Source organism: Cryptomeria japonica, chromosome 5 (assembly GCF_030272615.1).
Source record: "Cryptomeria japonica chromosome 5, Sugi_1.0, whole genome shotgun sequence".
Taxonomy (NCBI): Eukaryota; Viridiplantae; Streptophyta; class Pinopsida; order Cupressales; family Cupressaceae; genus Cryptomeria; species Cryptomeria japonica.
In genome coordinates, this window is record NC_081409.1 from 923,460,420 (window position 1) to 923,480,730 (window position 20,311).

Here is a 20,311-nt window from a genome sequence, read left to right on the forward strand (position 1 = left end):
GTCTTAGGACCTGCAGTCTCAATAGGAGGATTATGGTGTGTTGTCTTCTAGGAGACAATATATTGAATTCAAGGGACTCATGACCACCAGAGTTCAGGTTACTGAAGATTTGATGAATGATTTAGAGTTAGCCCTTAAGTCATGCGCTGAAGATGAGCAAGAAATTCATGTCAAATTTGAGAAAGTTTCCTATGGGTTGGTAGATGAAGATAAGAAGCTACTATTTGTAGAAACAGTGCTTTCAAAATTCAGTTCACTCATTCAGGTGTAAATTGAAGCTGATCAACCTCTATTGATAAGTTGATGAGTCTTCAGACATTCCTGAATATAATGCAAAATGTTCTAAGTACTATAACTCTTTCATCAGTTATTCAGATATTGTCACTAGAATCATAGCTGTGGCAAGTCACACTTCTGGGCCAAATGATGACAAAGTACAAGCCTCATTACACAAGTTTGCAGAATTCATGACCTGGGATGAAGACCAAGAAGAAGCACACTATGATTCTTAGATATTTTTCTATGCTTTCTAGAAAGTAGTTTTGGAATTTTGTTTAGACACATTACATGTAAAGTTAGAATATGTAATTACGTGTGATCACATTACAAGTCAAAATAGTTAAGGACTTGTAATGTTGAATAATTCAAAGTTAGTTAGAACTCTCCCACATTTTTATCATCACCTATATATAGGAGGGGGCTCTTTGTAAATATTTATCTTTTTTGTTATGCAATAAAAATTCTGCCGAAGTGAAGAGCAAAGTGAAACTTTGAGTTCATATTGTTATTTTGCAAATTCCATCAAAGAAGAGAACAACTTTGGCTTTCAAACTTTGTGTTGAATTCATTGTGGTCTATGGTATGAGTGTTCTTACGTCATTCTTATTATATAATCTTGAATTGATTGAGTGAAAGAGGTGTGGGTAATCATTGTTTATAGAATAGATCAAATTCAGTTTTGTGAACTTTGTGTTACTTTTCAGAATTTGAGAATTAGGAATTGTATGTGGATAACAATATAAAGACTTTGAGCCGTGTTTTGTTAACTTGAAGAAAATCAATATTGGGTTACAAAAGTTATTTATAAAAGGTTGATAGGATTATAGTGTGTAAGGACTTTGAGCTTTCATTACTATTTTTCCGTCTCGGGAAGAAATGAAAGACTTTGTGCTTTTATGAAAACTTTGCTTCTTTGTTATCAAAAGTTCATTGGTACGCTTCTAAGTTAGTTTTTAATAACTTAGTCGTTTATTAATTATTATTGCTCTTAGTTGAAAAATTCTTTCTAAAGTAAGAGAAAAGGATAAGCATCTATTCTATAAAAAGAGAATAAGATGGTGTAATGCCCAAGATTAGACAAGGATAAATAGTTATAGTTTTGTTTGTACACTGTTTAGAGCAATAAGGGGAACCTTCCCTTATAAATAGGAGAGATTCAATCTCACACATTGTTGCTGAAACCATTTTGTAAACCTAACAAGTTTACAATTTTTTCAACCAACAGTGTCCCAACGGAATCCTTGGCGTCCTTGATGTCTTGATGAAGGTGGTGGTGTGGTAGGGGGGTGTCTCCTTTGCGTCCCCATGTCCTGAAACATCCCCATCTCGAAAATGCGGGGATTTGGCGCAGGGGGGTATGTGCCCAGGGAACACTGGTTTGTACTTTTGTTTTCTAGGCAACATAATTGTCTCCTCTCAAAAGTTGAGAGTTAGGAAGTGTTGATGTGTTTTTTATGCACATGCGAACACAAAATAAAATACCAAGGTATCTTATCCTCTCTTGAACAAAGTTATTCGAATGCTGAAGATTTGCCTAAGGATCAATCGAAATAACTCCAAGGTTCTGGTATGTAGGGTCTCTACGTGTGGATAAGCTTAGTTGGTTGATGTGATTATGCTGGAATCACAAGGGGACTTACATTCAAATGCCTGAGTGCTTGATTTGCTGGAACTTAGGTCCTGTCTACTTGGCTGGAAGATAAAAAAAGAGCAAAAGAAATAGGGTTTGAGAAATCTACGCTAGGACCTAGAATGTAAGAAGATAGGTGAATGACTATATGGAACCCTACCGAGCGAGGTCTTACCATCAACTTGAACAATTTGACACAAGCTCAGTGCAATCTTCTAAGGACGTTTCAAAGATGTTTGAACCATTACCGCCAAACATTGATCATCATTCAAGTTAATGCATAAACAATGAGTGTAGGATGATTCGAGGTTAAACTCATGTTATTCCAGTTGACCACACAAGGCACGCTCACAATCAGTAAGAGGCACGTGAATACATTCAACTACTTATTTCACTCAATCTAATTTATTTATCATCTAACACGAGGATCCAACAAGAAACCATGCACATTGTAAAGAAACAACACACTTCACCACAATGTCAATGAAAATGGAGTTCATTTACAACTTAGGCAACAATTTCTGCCTTCTCCTACTTTACTCTAACTTCTATTCTATTCTCTTTAGACTATCTATTGACTATTAACTATTAACTATCGACTATTATTCTTTACAAATGAATAGCCAGAGCTTTATATAGAGAGCTCTTTACATTTCAATGGCTCAGATTAATTTGAGATCAATGGCCAAGATTCTACAATGAAAACCATAATTAGGGTTTGTTACAACAAACTCTCCTTAGCCAATGAGAAAATTACATTCCATGAATGTGGACCAATATATGTCAGGGGCAGGCTTGCAAAACTCGGCGAGCCATTAGAAAACTTGCGAGTAATCGCGATCCCTAATGGCGCGCGAGTTAATCGCGGAAAAACTCGGCGCGATTTTTTCATATAGTCGCCGCGATTTTATTGACAAATACTCGCCGTTAATCGCCAAAACCCGCCCGAAAACGTGGCACAAAACGCGAGAAAAATGCGACTTAAGTCGTAGGCAAAAAAAAAAACCTAAGTCTTTATTCCATTTCGCGCGACTTCGGAAGGCAAAAAACGCAAGCAAAAAACGCCACGCGATTTCCAGTAGGGTTTGCATTTGCACGTGCGACCAGGTTTTTACTTGTTTATTCGTGATCTTTTTGTATTGTTTTATTTTGAATTCACAGTCATTTTAAATTTTAATCGACTATGTATTCACAGTCAATATAAATGAGTCAAATGACTATGTTTTAAAATTTTAAATGACTGTGTAATACACAATCATTTGATGACTGTGTATTACACAGTCACAGTCATTTCAAATGACTGTGTAATACACAGTCATTTCAAATGATTGTGTATTACACAGTCATCATTACACAGTCACAGTCATTTGAAAATGACTGTGTATTACACAGTCACAGTCATTTCAAATGACTGTGTAATACACAGTCCTTACATAGTCATTTCAAATGACTGTGTATTACACAGTCATCAGTCATTTGAAATGATTGTGTAATACATAGTCATTTCAAATGATTGTGTAATACACAGTCATAGTCATTTGAAAATGACTGTGTATTACACAGTCACAGTCATTTCAAATGATTGTGTAATACACAATCATTTCAAATTTTCAAATGACTGTGTATTACACAGTCATCATTACACAGTCACAGTCATTTGAAAATGACTGTGTATTACACAGTCATCATTACATAGTCACAGTCATTTCAAATGACTGTGTATTACACAGTCACAATCATTTGAAAATGACTGTGTATTACACAGTCACAGTCATTTCAAATGACTGTGTATTACACAGTCATTACAGTCATTTCAAATGACTGATGACTGTGTAATACATAGTCATTTTCAAATGACTGATGACTGTGTAATACACGGTCATTTGAAATGACTGTGTAATACACAGTCATTTTCAAATGACTGATGACTGTGTAATACATTAATCATTAATGTACATTGTAATTAATGACTGTGTATTACACAGTCAATTGTGAAATCACTGTGTAATACATACTCATAGTCATTTGAAATGACTGTCAACTGTGTAATGTCAATGTGTATTAAAGTATTTCATTTAAATTTAAATTTGAAGTTAAAAACTTAAAAAAATACACAACCAATTAAAAATTTTAATTTTAGATAGTCATCTATTAATAGATGACTGTAAATAAAATACAGTTATACAGTCATTGTAATTTTTGGATGTTCGTGATTTTTTTTGTTAACAATGTTATTTATCTCTAAATGTTGTCTCTCTTTTGCTAGGTTCTTTTCCACGTCTTTTTGAAAGAAAATGGATTCAGCTTCTACAGTTAAAGTTGGTGGCAAAAAGAGAGACCCTTGTTGGAAACATGGGAGACCAGGTCCAAAACGAGGAGATGTTTTTTGCAACCATTGCAAAAAAATTGTAAAAGGTGGCATTAATAGGTTCAAATATCACCTTGCAAAAATTCAATGCCGAGATACCACAAGTTGTACGAAATGTACTGAAGAGGCTACGAGAGATGCAATAGCAGCGCTTGAAGCATATGATCAAAGGAAGGCAACAAAAAAGAGAACAACAAAGGCAATGGCAGCCCCAAGGGCAGATTTGAGTTCCATAGGGTCACATACAGATGTGGGGACATCTGGTTCTTCCCTTGGGCCACGGATACGAGCAAAGGGAACTTTGGACAGCAACATGGAAAACTTCTTTATTCCACGTAACACTCTTGGTGCACAACCTGGATTGCTTGGCATTGCATGGAATAAAGAGGCTCACCAACAAGCCAAGGTGGCGTGTGCTAGATTTTTTATCTACAATGATGTTCCGTTCAATGCTATTTCTAGTCCATCTTGGGACCAATTGGTCACCGCGTTGACTGTGGCAGGTAAGGGGTTCAAGTCCCCAAGCCGTTACGAGGTAAGTGGACCATTATTGCAGGATGAGGTCCAAAACACTCATGCATTAGTGGAAGAGCAAAGGACTATTTGGGAAAAGAATGGCTGCACCATTCTTTTTGATGGATGGACATATGGTAGGAATAGGACACTCATCAACTTTCTAGTTGCTTCAGGAGGATAGTTAGTATTTTTAAAATCAATTGATGCCTCCAATGAAGTGAAGAATGCGGAGACCTTGTGCAACATGTTGGATGAGGTGGTGATGGATGTGGGAGTGCAAAATGTCATCCAAGTTGTGACTGATAATGCAGCTGCATATGTGGCAGCCGGCAGACTTGTAATGGCTAGACATCTGACATTATTTTGGAGCCCTTGTGTTGCCCATTGTCTTGACTTGCTCCTTGAGGACATAGGGAAACTAAGTTGGGTAAAGAAAGTGGTTGAAGATGGAAGGAATATCACCAAATACATCTACGATCACACATGGGTCCTGAATCTTATGAGAGAGCACACTGAAGGTAAGGATCTTGTGCGGTGGGGGGTCACACGCTTTGCTACCAATTTCCTCACCTTGCAGAGCATACTTGCTACATTGCCCAACCTGAAGCGGATGTTCGTGAGTGAAAGATGGTTGGGGAGTCCTTATGCTACAAAGCCTGAAGCAGAGAAGGTTGTGATTGCCATTTTTGATACTAATTTTGCCAAGATAGTGGAGGAGATCATCAATATAAGTTTTGAAACTTTAATTGATGATTTATTATTTAATTTTTAATATTTCAATCTGCTGATTTTGTTAGATTTTTTATATCTAGGTGTCGGAACCGTTGGTGAGGGTGCTACGAATGGTGGATGGGGATCATAACTCCATGGGGTATCTATACGAGGCCATGGATAAGGCCAAAGAGGCAATTCAACACTTGTATGGGTCAAACAAGACCAAGTATGAACCCATATGGCGCATAATTGATCGGAGGTGGAACCATCAACTCCACCAACATATTCATGCTGCTGCCTACTTCTTGAATCCCAAGTTTTTTTACTCTCCGAGTTTCAGAGCAGATGCAGAGGTTAGAATTGGCCTTGACACATGCATGTGGAGATTAGTTGATGATGAGATCCTTCGAGACCTGATACTTGATGAGTTGCAGAGCTATAAGAAGGCCTTAGGGGAATTGTTTTCTTCACTTGATTGCAAACGTAGGAGAGCCACCTTACGACCAGGTAAAAAAAAACATATGTTTAATTTTTACCATTTATTTCTCTCTTTAAGATTATTGAAATCTTTACAAGTTATAAATCACATTTTGTATCATTGCAGATTTGTGGTGGGAAGATTATGGTGCCACAACGCCTAATCTTCAAAAGCTTGCCATCTGCATATTATCACAGCCTTGTAGTGCTTCTGGTTGTGAGCGCAACTGGAGTGTTTTTGAGAACATCCACACAAAAAAGCACAATAGGTTGACTCAACAACGCTTGAGTGATCTTGTCTATGTGTGGTACAACATTCGATTACATGAGAAGAAGGTGCTAGGGCAAGATTCACATGAAGCACTTGACTTGGATGACATTGATCCATGTGCAGCAGAATGGGTTGCTTCTCCTGATGATGTTGATAATGATTTGGATCCATTCCTTACTAATGAGCAGCTGAGTGAGTTGGAGAGGGCAGGAGAGGAATGGGATGCGGAAGTGGCAGCACGTGAGGAGCAGGAGGTTGATCATGCAGCAGAGGCACCTGTTAGTGTTGAGGATGTTGCCACTACTTCAGCACCACCCACCCAGCGGCCACAATCTGTTTTGAGCTTTAGTCGTAGACGCAATTTATGATTTCTTATTTTCATTGATACCAAACTTTGAACTTGATATGTAATCAGAATTTCAGAGGTTCTTGTTTTGTGGTCTATGACTCTATGACTCTATGAGTCTGTCACTATGATACGTTGATATGTATTGAACTCTTATTCATATGTTGCACTTGGTTTTTGGTTTATACTATGATACTTGCATTTGTTGCTATGTATTACCAAAAAATTTTGATTTATATATCATGGAAATCATATATGTTATACAAATTTGGTGTAAATGTGTGTTTTTGAATTATATATAAAAAAAAAATGTATTTTCAAATGTTCGATAAAGTTGCCGAGTTTTGCCGAGTTTTTCGCAGAGTTTTGGCGAGTCCCAAGTTTTTTAAATTTTTTGGCCTTGCCGAGTTATTGCAAAATCTGAGTTTTTCAAGCTTGGTCAGGGGTAGGTACATCGAAGTTTGTGCCATCCCTCATGAGTCAGGTACATTGAATGAAGACATGCAAAGGTAGACCTTCCTTGATTGGTGAGTGGTGACTGGGATGATGACTAGGACGTTGCTTCAACTTGCACTTGTAGAGTTGACTTGTCACCATGAAGGGATGTTGAGAGATATCTGTTGATACTCAACATTATCTAGCTCGCTCAAAGTAGTGGTGTTGGGAAGTATTGATGTAGCTAAGTCTTTCTTCCATGCATTTGAAGTATCCATGATGATAATGAAACTTGAAGAGGTCCTCCTTGTCCTGGCCTAATCTCCCTCCAACTGGATCTTGTTGACTTGCAAACAAACAAAAGATAGCGTTAGGTGCACATAATATATTCATTCTAATATGGAATTTCTTATTTCACATCATCAACAAGAAGATACTTAAATCAATTTAGCTTGTAGTTAAGAGGAAAGAGCATGTTTATTGTCCTTGTTCAATCTACTTATTTCCCTCCTTTTGTCATTATAACCTTAGATTAGATCCCTTAGATGTGAAGGTATCATCATTTTAATTTTTAACCACCAAAAGGCTTAAGAGTAGGTATTGCTTTGGGTGCCTTGACAAGGTATATAGTCTCTTAGAAAATTCGCTTTGGTACCTTTGGAAGGTACATGCCCTTATCACCAAAGTCGCTCCTGTACCTTTGGAAGGTACATGAGCGAACTAGGGGTTGCTTGTAGTTTCTTCACCTCTTTGATGAATGCATGCTTAATGCTTGTGATTTGCATGAAGCTTAGAATGTGGCAAAGCTTAGACCACCCTCAAGGAGGCCTTTAGATCATCTTTATTAGCAAAATACTCTCTCTCAAGGAATTTTGCTCCTGTACCTTTGGAAGGTACACGAGTGAATTTCTTCCTTGGCTCAATTCAATCCTCGTTTCCTTTCAAATCACCTTAAACTTGACTTTCCCATTCATTTCTCACCATGATCTTGCTAATTTGCCTTCACTATTGCTCAAAATGATATTCATTCAATGCCCTTTGGTGAGGAATTAGGTCTTCTTAAGAATTTCGCTCCTATACCTTTGGAAGGTACCTGAGCAAATTTCTTATTTTACTCAATTCAGCTCTCATTTCCTTCACTCCACCTTAGACTTGTCTTTCCAATCCTTCTGTCATCATGACCATGTTAATTTGTCTTCAATTTAGCTTAGGATGAGATCCTTTCAACACCTTAGGTGAAAAATGAAGCCTTTTCAAGAATTTCGCTCCTATACCTTTGAAAGGTACATGAGCGAAATATTCTCTTAGCTCCATTCATACTTTATTTCACTTAGAACTTCACCTTACAACCCCCCCTTGATGAAAATCAAGTCTTTTACCTTCAAAATTGCCTAAGAATGGCGGTTCACTCAAGGGCTAAGGCAAGTTTCAAGGTCTCTTAAGAATTTCGCTCCTGTACCTTTGGAAGGGACAGGAGCGAACTTGAGGCATGAAGCTTAGACATTGATCAAAACACTCACGTTTCACCTTGTTATCTCCTTGAGCCATGCTTAGAAGACCTCCTAAGGGTTTCCTTGCTCAAATTTGGGCTCAAAGAGCAACTCTTGACAAATTCGCTTGTGTACCTTTGGAAGGTACATGCCCCCCCAGTGAAATTCGCTCTTGTACCTTTGGAAGGGACAGGGGCAAATTTGGCTTAATTGCTCAAATTCTTAACATTTTGTAATCTTAATCCATTCAAATGCTTGTCTAAGGGCATATCTAAGTTATTTCCACCTCAATCAATGCGTTGGAGCATAAGTTTGATGCAAATTAGGGGCAAAATGAAGGCTTCAAGAGAATTCGCTCCTGTACCCTTGGAAGGGACAGGAGCAAATTTGGCTTTATGACTCAAATTCCTCACATTTCTTCATTCAATCTTGTTGCAACTTCCTTCAAAGGCACTGATAGATCATTTCTTTTAAAATTAAGGCGTGGAGCAAAGATTATGATCCAAGTTATAAGCAATAGAGGGCTTTTGTACCTTTGGAAGGGACAGGAGCGAATTTGACAATATTGTTCAAATTCTCTAGGCTTTGTCATTCGACTTGGTTTAATTGCACTTCAAGGGCATACATAGATCATTTCTTTTTCAATCACGACTAAAAAACATGAATTTGATCCAAATGAGAGGGAAGAGGGGTGGTTTAGGAGAGTTCGCTCCTGCACCTTTGGGAGGGTCAGGAGCGAATTCTATGCTTGTGTTCAAATTCTTGATTTCCTCTCCAAACTATCAAGTCTAAAATGGCTCAAATTCACTTTCAAAGGCGGGTTCAAGCTGGTTTCCTTCCAATTCAAGCCTATGAGTGAGATTCCATCCAAATGAGGAGGGCAAAGGGAGCCTAAAGAGAATTCACTCCTATACCTTTGGAAGGGTCAGGAGCGAATTGGATGATCTAGCTCAAGGTCTCCAATTTTCTCTAAGTTTTCACGCTCAAGTCTCACGTGCCTTGCTCCTCAAAGGGAAATGAATGGAATTTGCATCAAACAAGGCTCTAAGGTGAAGTCCCCTATACAAATGAAGGCAATAGTCTCTCTTCTTCAAGGAATTCGCTCCTGTACCTTTGGAAGGGACAAGAGCGAAATTGATCTTTGCACCCAAATTCTTCATTGCTGATGATCAACTTTCATTCAAGTTCATCTCCAAACGCATGTTTAAGTCAATTTTACCTTAGTCAAGGGCTTGAAGCAAGATTTTGGTTTGATTAGAAGACAATAGAGAGGGCTCTAGAAAATTCGCTCCTGTACCTTTGGAAGGATCTGGAGCGAAATTGATCTTATCAATCAAATTGCCCTCATTTACCTTCATTCTTCATGGTCGCACTTGATCTTGGCTCCATCTTCCAACAACATGACCAACTTAGACTCTAAAATGGGAGTCTTTGACGATACTTGTTCTAACAATTCATTCCTAGATACCCATTCTTGACTCATTTCAATTCTCAATCTCTCAAATCTCAAAGGCACGACTTATGCTAAGATTTACACCTAGACTCTTGGCATGATGCAATGGCCTTCTTTTCTCCAATCAAGACTTAAACCTAAGACAAGCCCATGGAGTGATCAAGAGGAGGCTTTCAAAAGAGACCCTGACTTGGACCACCTACTGACCCACTTTAACTCACAGAGACCATCCTATCGTAATGAGCCTTCTGGAAACTCTTCAATGCAAAGATTAATAGCAAAGACCTCAATAGAAAGAAAAAAGTCGGGGTCCCCATTTGCAATGGGGCGATGTGTGAATACATCACAACAAGAAGTATGACTGCGGGAGCATTGGAAGCCATTATTCAGAGGTTTGGGGATCCTTATCTCGCCAAAGAGAAATGCAACCCTTATATCTCCTTAGTGTTTTATAGGGTCAATGCTATAGACATTGTTGTAGCTTTAATAGGTTACTGATGTAGTAATTCAACATGAGAACATTACTTGTAAATGTGAATCAGAGACACCATTATATTCAATGTTGCTACTTTAGTTTTGTTTGTATTTACTAAGCCTAAAATGGCTCTCAATTTTAGACATTTTATTTCAAGTTTTCTCCAAAATTCGAAGCACAATGAAATCATAATGTAATTTTGAATTTGATTTAACTATATTAGTTTGCACTTTTGGTATTTAATAGTTCAACATTTAGAGGAGGAACATAATTTAAAAATAATTTATTATATGTATTTTATTGTTTAAATTATTTTCTATTCTAAAGTTAAATGCATTACCTTGAGTTTCTGGGATGGCAAATTTTTTTGCCAATTTTGGGGATGGTTGTGGGATGGCTATATAAAATATGTGGAAAATTTAAAATATACATGGAAATTTTAAATGTTCATATGAAAAATAGATAAAGCATGTATATATACATTATATTCATATGAAAACATGGATAAAGCAAATATATGTACATTATAGAACCTTAACATACCACATTTGTGTTCAGAATTCATTGTCAATACTCAATATGCATTCATAATTCAGAATTTATCGTCAATACTCAATATGCATTCATAATTGAAAATTCATTGTCAATATGCCAGCACTTGTTTACATGTAGTTAATTGTTTCTTTCTGGTTGGAGGATATTTTACTAGTCTTCTATTACTATAATGACCTACAACCGCTTCTTTATGAACTACAAAGTTTTGGGTGTTTGTGAAATTCATTACCAAGTTGTTATTCTTATTTTTGAGTGCTTTTGGCTATGATTCAGACCTGTTTACCTTTCATATTAGTGAAAACTCCAATATTGCAGACCTGCAACCACTTTTTACGCACTATTGAGTTCTAAGTGTTTGTGAAATTTATTACCAGGCTGTTGCTCATTATTTCTAAGTGCTTTTGGAAGTGATTTAGACATGTTTACCCGTTGTATTAGTGAAAATCTAGTTTTACAGACCTATAATAAAATTAAAAAATGTTTTTTTTTAGCATTTGAGTCTTTTTCTTTTAATGTCTTGTAAAAGGGGGACGACGGTGATTCTCTTTGCCGTCCTCAAGTTTTCGGGACGTTTCTCACAGATTTTGCAATTTTGGGGATGGCAGGGGTGTTGTCCTCATTTTTGTTTTCAAAAATGATGGACCGGTACAGAATTTTTTTTTTCAAAAAATGAAAATTATACTCTAAGGAATGCTCCCCGAGGTAGAATTTCGCCTTACCCTTGGACTGGCTTAATCTTCAGTCCATGCTCAAACCACTTTTTAAATTTCATCGCATTCTGAGTTCGTTTGCTATGTTTTTCCTTCAATTTCGGGTTTTTTCTCCTTGACTGTAGGTGGAAAATTTTCCTTAAGTTGCAAGTTTTAATTTTCCCTTTGTTTTAGTGTTGTAGGGAAACTTTTAGTTAATTACAAGTGCACTTTATGAAAATAGAACTTGTAACTTACTTTTTATTCCCCCCTTGTTGCTTTTTGGCTTTTAAGTCATTGTAGGAATTTTTTGGGCATATTTAAAATGAACTTTAAATTATAAAGTTTAAATAGAACTTGTAATTCATTTAAAAAGTTCCACTTAAGTGATTTTAAGTTATGGTAGGGGTTTTTCTCCTCCATTACAAGTTTTATAAAGTCACTTTAAGTTGTAATAGGGATTTTATTTCCCTATTACAAGTTTTATTTTTAGGTTGTTTTTATGACTTGTAAAAGGAATTTTATTTACCCTTTTACTAGTCTTTTGTTTAAAAACTTTTAAAGGGAGTTTTATTTCCCTATTACAAGTATTTTAAACTTGTTGTTTGCTCTCACAAACCCGATTTTGCCTTATGAGGGGAAACGTGAACATTTTAAACTTGTAAAAAGGTTTAAGAAACCCGATTTTCCTTTTTGCATGCATTTTAAACTTCTTGTTCTTTCCCAAGAACCCGACCAACATTGTTGAAGGATTTTGTTGACAATTTCCACCGATTTTTGTGGAGAAATCTTAGGAGGAGGAAGGCGTTTTGGATTCCTTGCTATTTTCATGCATTTTCCAACTCTCTTCACGCCATTTGGAAGACATTATCGCTGGTTTTATGGTGTTTTAACAACAAAAACGTGTTTGAAAAATGCCACGATTTTCCTCATCTAAGTGCCACGAATCTTACTTCTTCCAAGTCGTTTTTGCTTGTCTTGCCTAGGCGTGAAGGTTGGATGTCTTTCTTAACCAATTCTTCATGCTATTAATGGGCGTTTTAATACATATGGTGTTTTGGCAAAAACGTGGCTAGGGTTTTGGAATGCGGTTTATTATCTATTTAAGAGTTTTCTTCTCTTCTTTCAAGACTTGTTTCTTGCTTCTTGGAGGGCGTTTTGATTGATCAAGGTATGTTCTTTTCCTTTCTGCTTTTTTCTCTTGTTCTTGTTTTTTTTTGTTTCCTTGATCAATTTGTATATATGTTAGTTTTGTTTGTTCTTGCCTAAAATCGGTTTTGTGAGAGATTTTCCCTTTTGTTCCAAGTTTGCAAAGCAATTTGCAAATTGCATTTTCTTTCCCCATTTTCCCTCGTTGCTTGCATTCGGGATTCAAAATCCCGATTGCAAGTGAGATGAAAATAGTTGATCTACCCCTTTGGTTGAAAAATGTTAACCATCTTTTGTTGAAATTCCAAAGTTTCAAAGTTGGAAAAATGGCCATCTTTTCAAAATCGGGTTTTTAAAACCTGATTACAAGTTGAAAGTTCTTCCCATTTTCATCAAGATGATCTTCCCAAAATTTTTTCCTTGTTCACAAGCTTCATTCCCATCATTTCCCACATATCAAGATCCCTATTCCCACCTTTTCATCCACTCATTTCACACCTTCATTCATTTTTCCAATTTAAAGTCTACTTGCAGTCAGCCATCCAGAACCCCAAATTGGTTCAAAATGCACTAAAAAAACACTTGAAAATGAGTTTTAAAGGTCCAATTGCAAGTGCAAACTTGTAGTTACCCATTACACATATGAAGTTGCATGTTTGTTCTCCACAATTGCAAGTTATGTTCTTGTTTTCCCCACACATGTAATGCAGCTTCCAAAACCGAAAATTCACCTATGAGCCCATTTTTGCATCAATTTATCCCTTCCCATGTCAGTCTTGTTTGCACACACAATCTACCAAATCAATGGATTAAGGCATGGGCCTTATTTTGCAAGGAAATTTCAAGATTGGAGGATGATACAAAGAAGAGATACAACAAAAATTCATGGTTGAGAACATAGAATGCTTTCAAGACAAATATGGTCATAACATGAAAAGAGGAAGGCAGCCCTTTCCCTCCTGAAAATCCAGTACTACCCCAAGCAAGAAGATAAGGTTGAAGTTCGTTGGCCAAGGACACGAAGATCATTAAGGATGCAAATTCTCGTTCCGATTCAAGATGTCTTCACTGATCCATAATACTTCAAGTTCTAGCATCTTGAAGCGACATGAAGATCATCACAGACAAAGGATGATGCAGTTAGAGTTGTGTCTTTAGACACATGGAATAGTTTTAGTTATGCATTTGTAATTTTGTTTTGACAAGTTACATGTAAAAAAAAATAACTTTGTAATTGCAAGTTAACTCATCACTTGCACTTTTGTAATTACATGTAAAGCAACTACAAGTTGAGTTCAATTAGGATTGTAGTTGAAAGAAGTCATAGTTAGTTGTTGAATAAGTCTTGGTGGTTGAGAGAATTTCTCAAGTTAGTTAGGATCCTCCCACCTTTTTCTCAAGGCTCCTCTCCTATAAATACTTGAGGGGGTCTATTGTAAAGGATATCTTTTGGCAATGCAACAAAATTTTGTCAGTTTGTACGTGCACTCTAAGACTTTGAGCTTAGATGTAAATCAGATTGCTTTCAATGAAAGAGGCAAGTTGTGTTGAGACTTTGCACCAATTCAAGTTGTTATGTGATGACATTTTCTAGAGTTGACTGTGAGTTTTGTTCTATTGTGAAAGAGGGATTTAAATTCAATCTTGCAGACTTTGAGCTACTAATTGTATTTAGAGTTATAAGTTTGGTTTTTCAGATTTGGTCTTGCAGACTTTGAGCTGCTTATCATATTTGAAACTAGTGTGGAAAGCTAAAGTGAGAAGATAGCTTGTAGACTTTGTGCTGCTTCTGTTTTTAAGACTTGTGCATGTAAGGTGAAGTGCATCATGTAGTTAGACTTTGAGCAGCTACATATTGTGCCGAGTTAGCAAAAAATCATCTAAAAAGGTTGATAGGAGAATAGATAGTTGAAGACTTTGAGCTTTCTTTCTGTTTTCTCGTCCCGGGAGTGACAGAGGTCTTTGTGCCTTCATGGAAACTTTGCTTCCTTTTATGTTCCAAAAATCCTACAAAAAAGTCTCATTTCTGTAGTTGCTGTTATTTATTTCCAATTGCTATTATTTTTCAGTGAAGAGAAAAGAGTATAGTTTTCATGAAAGAAGAAGAAAGACGGTTGTCCCATCCATATTAGATTAGTTTAGTTTGTAGATAGGGGGAGCCTTCCCTAAATTAGGAGAGTATCATACTCACACATTGTGGCTGAAAGCCTGAAACCACAATTTTGTACATCCCCCAGGTGTACAAAATTTTCAACCAACAAGGGGGACGTTTCTTGGTCGTCCCTTAAACATCCCCGTACCAGGGACAAGGGATTTTAGCCTTGCAATGCGTCCCTAGGTAACATAGAAAAAAGGTTTTAAAAATAATAACTGAGAAGAAATAAAAATGCATCTTTTCTTTTGCAAATTCTAGTATTATCTCCAAGCAAAAAAAGATTTAAATTGCAAGAGGATGATTGTGAAATAGTTATTTATTAGTAATGTTTATAATATTTGGAATATATCATTAATATATTACATTTTGATGTAATAAATATATATCAATCCAGTCACTGATCTTGACAATGCCTTTCCATATTTTTAACAATCAATGGTTGATTATACTTTCTTTGATATCTGATTTCATAGAAGTGTAAAGTCGAGCCACTACTTACATTGTTAGATGCAAAGGTTCTCTACAATCATAGGTCTACTGGCTTTTTCCATACCTCTTTTGTAGAAAAGCTTCCTCAACAATGTAGAATTTAGAGATAAATCGTTTCAGCAGGGGGTAAGCAATGAAAACCATTTGCTTGTAAATATTGCTTTCTTTCTAGTTAACTTTTCCTTTAAAAGATTGAGTTCATTTGAGCTGTAAGATAAACTATGAAAGCATTCTTTTTGAGTTTTGCATTGCTTAGAATTATCCAGTTAGAGGGCATCTTCATCCTTGCACGTCTTTTCAACTAATGCTAATTAAGTGTGTAAAGCAATCAGTTTTGGCGGCTCCCTTTATTTCTCTATTTTTTGGTATATGTTCCTTTCTTAGCTTTTTACAATGAGAACTGTGAGGCCATATCAAATATTGTAGTAGACTGACTTCTCATGTGTAATTATAAGTTGTGGATCCCAAATAATCTTCATTTTGTCTTTTCTGTGATCTCTACCAAGTTTTCTCATTGTTTAATACTTTCAGATGGTGCTACTGCTATCTTGTTTTACACTTCAAGATTCTCCTCGTTCTTTATGAAATATATTTAATATTTCCTATACATTATCTTAGCGTGGCTGATATTTTAACTGCAGAGCCTATGAATACAAGGCTGTTGTACAACCTGTACAATCAATGTCAAACATCCTTTTTTCATCTGGAACTACAGGTAGAGTTCATTTTCTAGTTCCATTTACTGTTTGATGTATTATTCTAGACTCTTGTAGTTTCATGTCTTAAACATCCTTTGATTGTGAAGCTCATAAATATTCTAATTTTTTCTAGCATGTTTCTAATTAATGTTTTTTATATAAATTATGTGAGTGACAACTGTGTGACAAAAGAGAGAGCTGATATTTTTCATAATGAGTTGTTGATATTGTCAATCTATATGTTTGCCTTGCCAATAGAGAATATGAAAAATAGACAATAGAAATGATCCTATGTAATGTCCCTTGTTAGTTCTGATACAAAATTCTGATTTTCTTGGCTTAGACCTTTCGTCAAACACTTGGCTAATAGGGTCTCAGTCTGCTGCTATTAGTTTCAGTTTGATATAAGGGACATCAAACACTAATTCCTTAATGAAAGAACATTCATAAATAACTTGAAAGTGAAGTGTGACAACCATATAGTGTTTAGACAGCAACCTAAGACAATTGAAGCTCACAAACATCGATAACTATGGACTGTCATTATGTCAAATAGATGTCATAGAACCTCAGAAACTGATTACACAATATGCAGCCACCAAAGTACTTCAAACTTAATTAAATGCAAACTCTATGTGCCATTACAACATCATCCTATGGACTGATGACAAAATTATGTCTCAGATTTTCTGAGGACATACGGCGTTCACAAACTTAATATACATCAACTGAAAATTACAAGAGATTGTAGGATCTAAAGAACCTGATATGGATCGCCTTATTGAGGGATGAAGAGTCAAGCAATATCCATTGTGTTGAGGTCCACCCAATGTCTAATAGAACCCCTCCATAGTTTGGCCCTACTGCTGCATGAAAGATGACTGAGTTGTTGATGTAATCCGTCAAGAACCCCTCCAATTTGCCTCATTATGAATCGGTTACAATGCTAGACTGAAGCGCCTCACTAAATGAAGAATGCATACATATCCACTTGGTCTATTGTGAAGTCTATCTTAATTGCATTAAAAGTATTGTGTATAATGTACTATTCCCTAACTCATAACTAATTAAAATTTCATATCAAGGCTGCCACCCTTGATCACACAACTGTTTATTGTTTGTTACTTTCTAGGTCAAAGATGGGGATATTACAAAAGAATTTGAAAGAAATGTAAGTGGTGTAGCAAGTCTACCAAAATTGTTAAGACTCCTTAGAACTATCGTACGTGTAGGTGACAACCTTCATATGATAGGTCACCTTCATTAGAGTAAAATGGCGCAATAAACCCAAAGTGTTCCACTTTCATGGGGAAGCCCCATTTGTCAAGTCAATCTATTGCCTCTTTGAAAAAAATGAGAAATGGGTAAGTTGTCCTTTTTAGTAGAATATTTGGCAATGTTGTATCCACATGAGTCAATTGTCATCTTTGTTCGGGGGCTCTACCATGAATTGGAATTTTTAAATAGGTTTTGTTGTGACCTTTTCACATATCACCCCATTCCAAATCGGGACCCCCTACATTTTTGTCCACTTGCTCTTTTGTTTGTGAGTTTTGGGTAGTCCAGCAACGATTTTCAAAAGTTCCCAAGTCTTTGGGTGAATTATGATGATCTGTGCTAAGTCTGGAACTAGGCATTGCCTATTTTTAGGGTTTTTGTCTTGTAGACATGGAAAGGAAGTCTATAATCTTGAGCATAGATGGCACACTCGCCGAAAACTCGGCGAGTGACAAAAACTCGCCGAGTTTTTGGACCTGGCGAGTAGTAATGACTTCTACTCGCCAGGAAAACTCGCCGAGTTTTTGCCAAAAACTCGCCGAGTTTTTGGCGAGTTTTAAAGAAAAACTCGCCTGGGTTAGCATAACAGCAAAAAACGGCCAAAAATACATGCATTTTTTGTTTTTCTATATGGTTTTGGGCTGAGAAGGGGGACACTCACTTGGAAGGGCCACCCCGAGAGCCCACTATGCCCTCAAGTAATCGCCGAGTTTTTTGGTCTGTCCGTCAGGATTCATATATGGAATATAACATTTAAGTATAAGTGACATTTCCTTATATCTTTCTTCTTTCTTATACTTTAAGTTATATTCCATATATACTGTCAGGATGTTTGAGAGTGGTTTCGGACCTCCAGGAGTTATAATGCAAAATCTAGTTTTTGGAGGATTCTTCAATTTTCCAGACTTAGTCAAATTTCAGGATCCTTCGGTGATGCCCCTTGACCCCAACTTTGAGTTGAAAGTTTGAAACTATGAGTATGAATGATGAAATTTCAAATATGATGAAAGTTTGAAAGTAGTTTTATCTAGAGCTGGGGAGAGGAAGTTGTATTTACTTTTGGTTTTACAAAAACTATTTACTATTTTGCTTCCAGCCATCAGCATTTCTCATGAGGATGCGATTTTGTAGACACTTTGCAATCAAATATATCTAGAATCAGCTTGTTTCTTTTGTGTTATCATTTATTGACTCATTGGATGCATCTTCTCATTAAATTTTGCAAAAAAAATGCATTTTTTATTAAAATTAAGCGTGTTTTTACGTTGCCGAGTTTTTCGCCGAGTTTTCCCGAGTTTTTCCCGAGTTTTCGCCGAGTTTTTTTCTCAGGGGCTTGGCGAGTCGAGCCGAGTCGCGAGTAGTTCAACTATGATCTTGAGCATAGTGAAAATTTGGCTAAGTGTAGAAAATAAAATCTTTAAAAGGGCCTACCAATGAAGTTTGAGTGTTTTTCATGAAATTACTATTTTTAGTAAGTTTCACTATGGCCCCAATTGGCCTAATTTTGAGTTTGATCAAACTTACTATTTTTAGTAGTGTCTATTTTTAATAAGTTCTTTTGTGTTCCAGTTTGCCCTAATTTTGTGTTTGGAAAAACTTACTATTTTTAGTAAGTCTAATTTTGGCCACTGGTGAGCACTAATTGCAAGACAAATGACCAAGGCATCCAGTTCCAAATCCAGAAAAATGAATGACGCAGTCCACTGCTTTAGAATGGCTAAGGGAAAGGATGAGAAAAGATCCCATAGAAGAAATTGATCCCACAATTGAGTTGGGGGAATTTCTAAGCTGAATAAATAAGGCAGTAGAGAAGAAGACGACAAAGAAATTCTCCAAGGTCACCAAGAATGGATCAGGATCCAAAATTCTACATGTGGTAGTGCCAAGGACTGACAAGGCCAGGAATGAGATCTCTAGAAGAATATGATGTAACAATATTTGATCTGAGATGTGCTACCAGGGTACAAGTGATGGAAGATTTTGATGATTCCACCCAAGCATTGAAGGAACAAATGAAGATGGAAGAGAAATACAAGAAATTGAAAAGCGAGAACAAAGCTCTATGTGGATATGTGCAATGCCTAATGTGTCCATTTAGGCAGAAAGATTAGGCTTTTGTTCCTCCTACAACTCTTTTGAAGGAATCAATTGATGGCCTTGAAGAAATGAGGAAAATCACCCAAGGCACTAAGAAATGGGTGAATAACATTTACATTGCTACATGTAAATTCATTGAGGACTTGGCTCAGATGTACGGGAGAGTCCTAGCTATCCTTAGTAGAATAGAGAATCTAAACCAAGCATGGGAATACACGCACATCTACTAGGATAAGACCATTCGATGCTTGGAAGTATTGATCGAAGTCCCCAAGTAGGCATTGATAGATGGCGAAGTGATAAGAGAAAATGAAGCATATGACTTCTCTTGGTGGTATTGTGCAATGACCACCGAGAAGGAATTCTTTGAAAGGTCAAATGAAGAATCAATTTGATTGAGGAAGGCAATCAAGAATATTCAGGAAGGAATCCTCAATACAGTTGAAGCATTGTTCCCAAGGAGATTGACTAATGAGGAGATGACAACGGATAATTTGAGAAACAAGTTGGAGGAATTCTTTTTCATGGAATCCTTCTCAGAGGATGATCTGGAGAATGTTTCCATATTCTCAGGCATCATGTGCAAAACTCAGGAGACAATGTCAGGATGGGAGAAGATTTTCTGCAATTGTGAAAAGGGCATAGTGATTATGGAGTACAAGCTTGATACTGCACCAAGTGTTTTTGTGGGAAAACTAGAAACCATCATGACCTGATTCATTGCATTTGTTGTTAGAGAGAGGAATA

At 36.6% G+C, this 20,311-nt stretch overlaps 1 protein-coding gene across 1 annotated transcript in view; it reads left to right on the forward strand.

The window, feature by feature from the left end:
* The window catches only part of LOC131066255 (hexanoyl-CoA synthase), a 179,793-nt gene that overhangs the window by 70,745 nt on the left and 88,737 nt on the right, over positions 1 to 20,311 (forward strand). Inside the window, exon 7 of the mRNA XM_058000981.2 lies at positions 16,133 to 16,206. Within this exon, the coding sequence (XP_057856964.1) occupies positions 16,133 to 16,206 (74 nt within the window). The remainder of the gene's footprint in view (positions 1 to 16,132; positions 16,207 to 20,311) is intronic.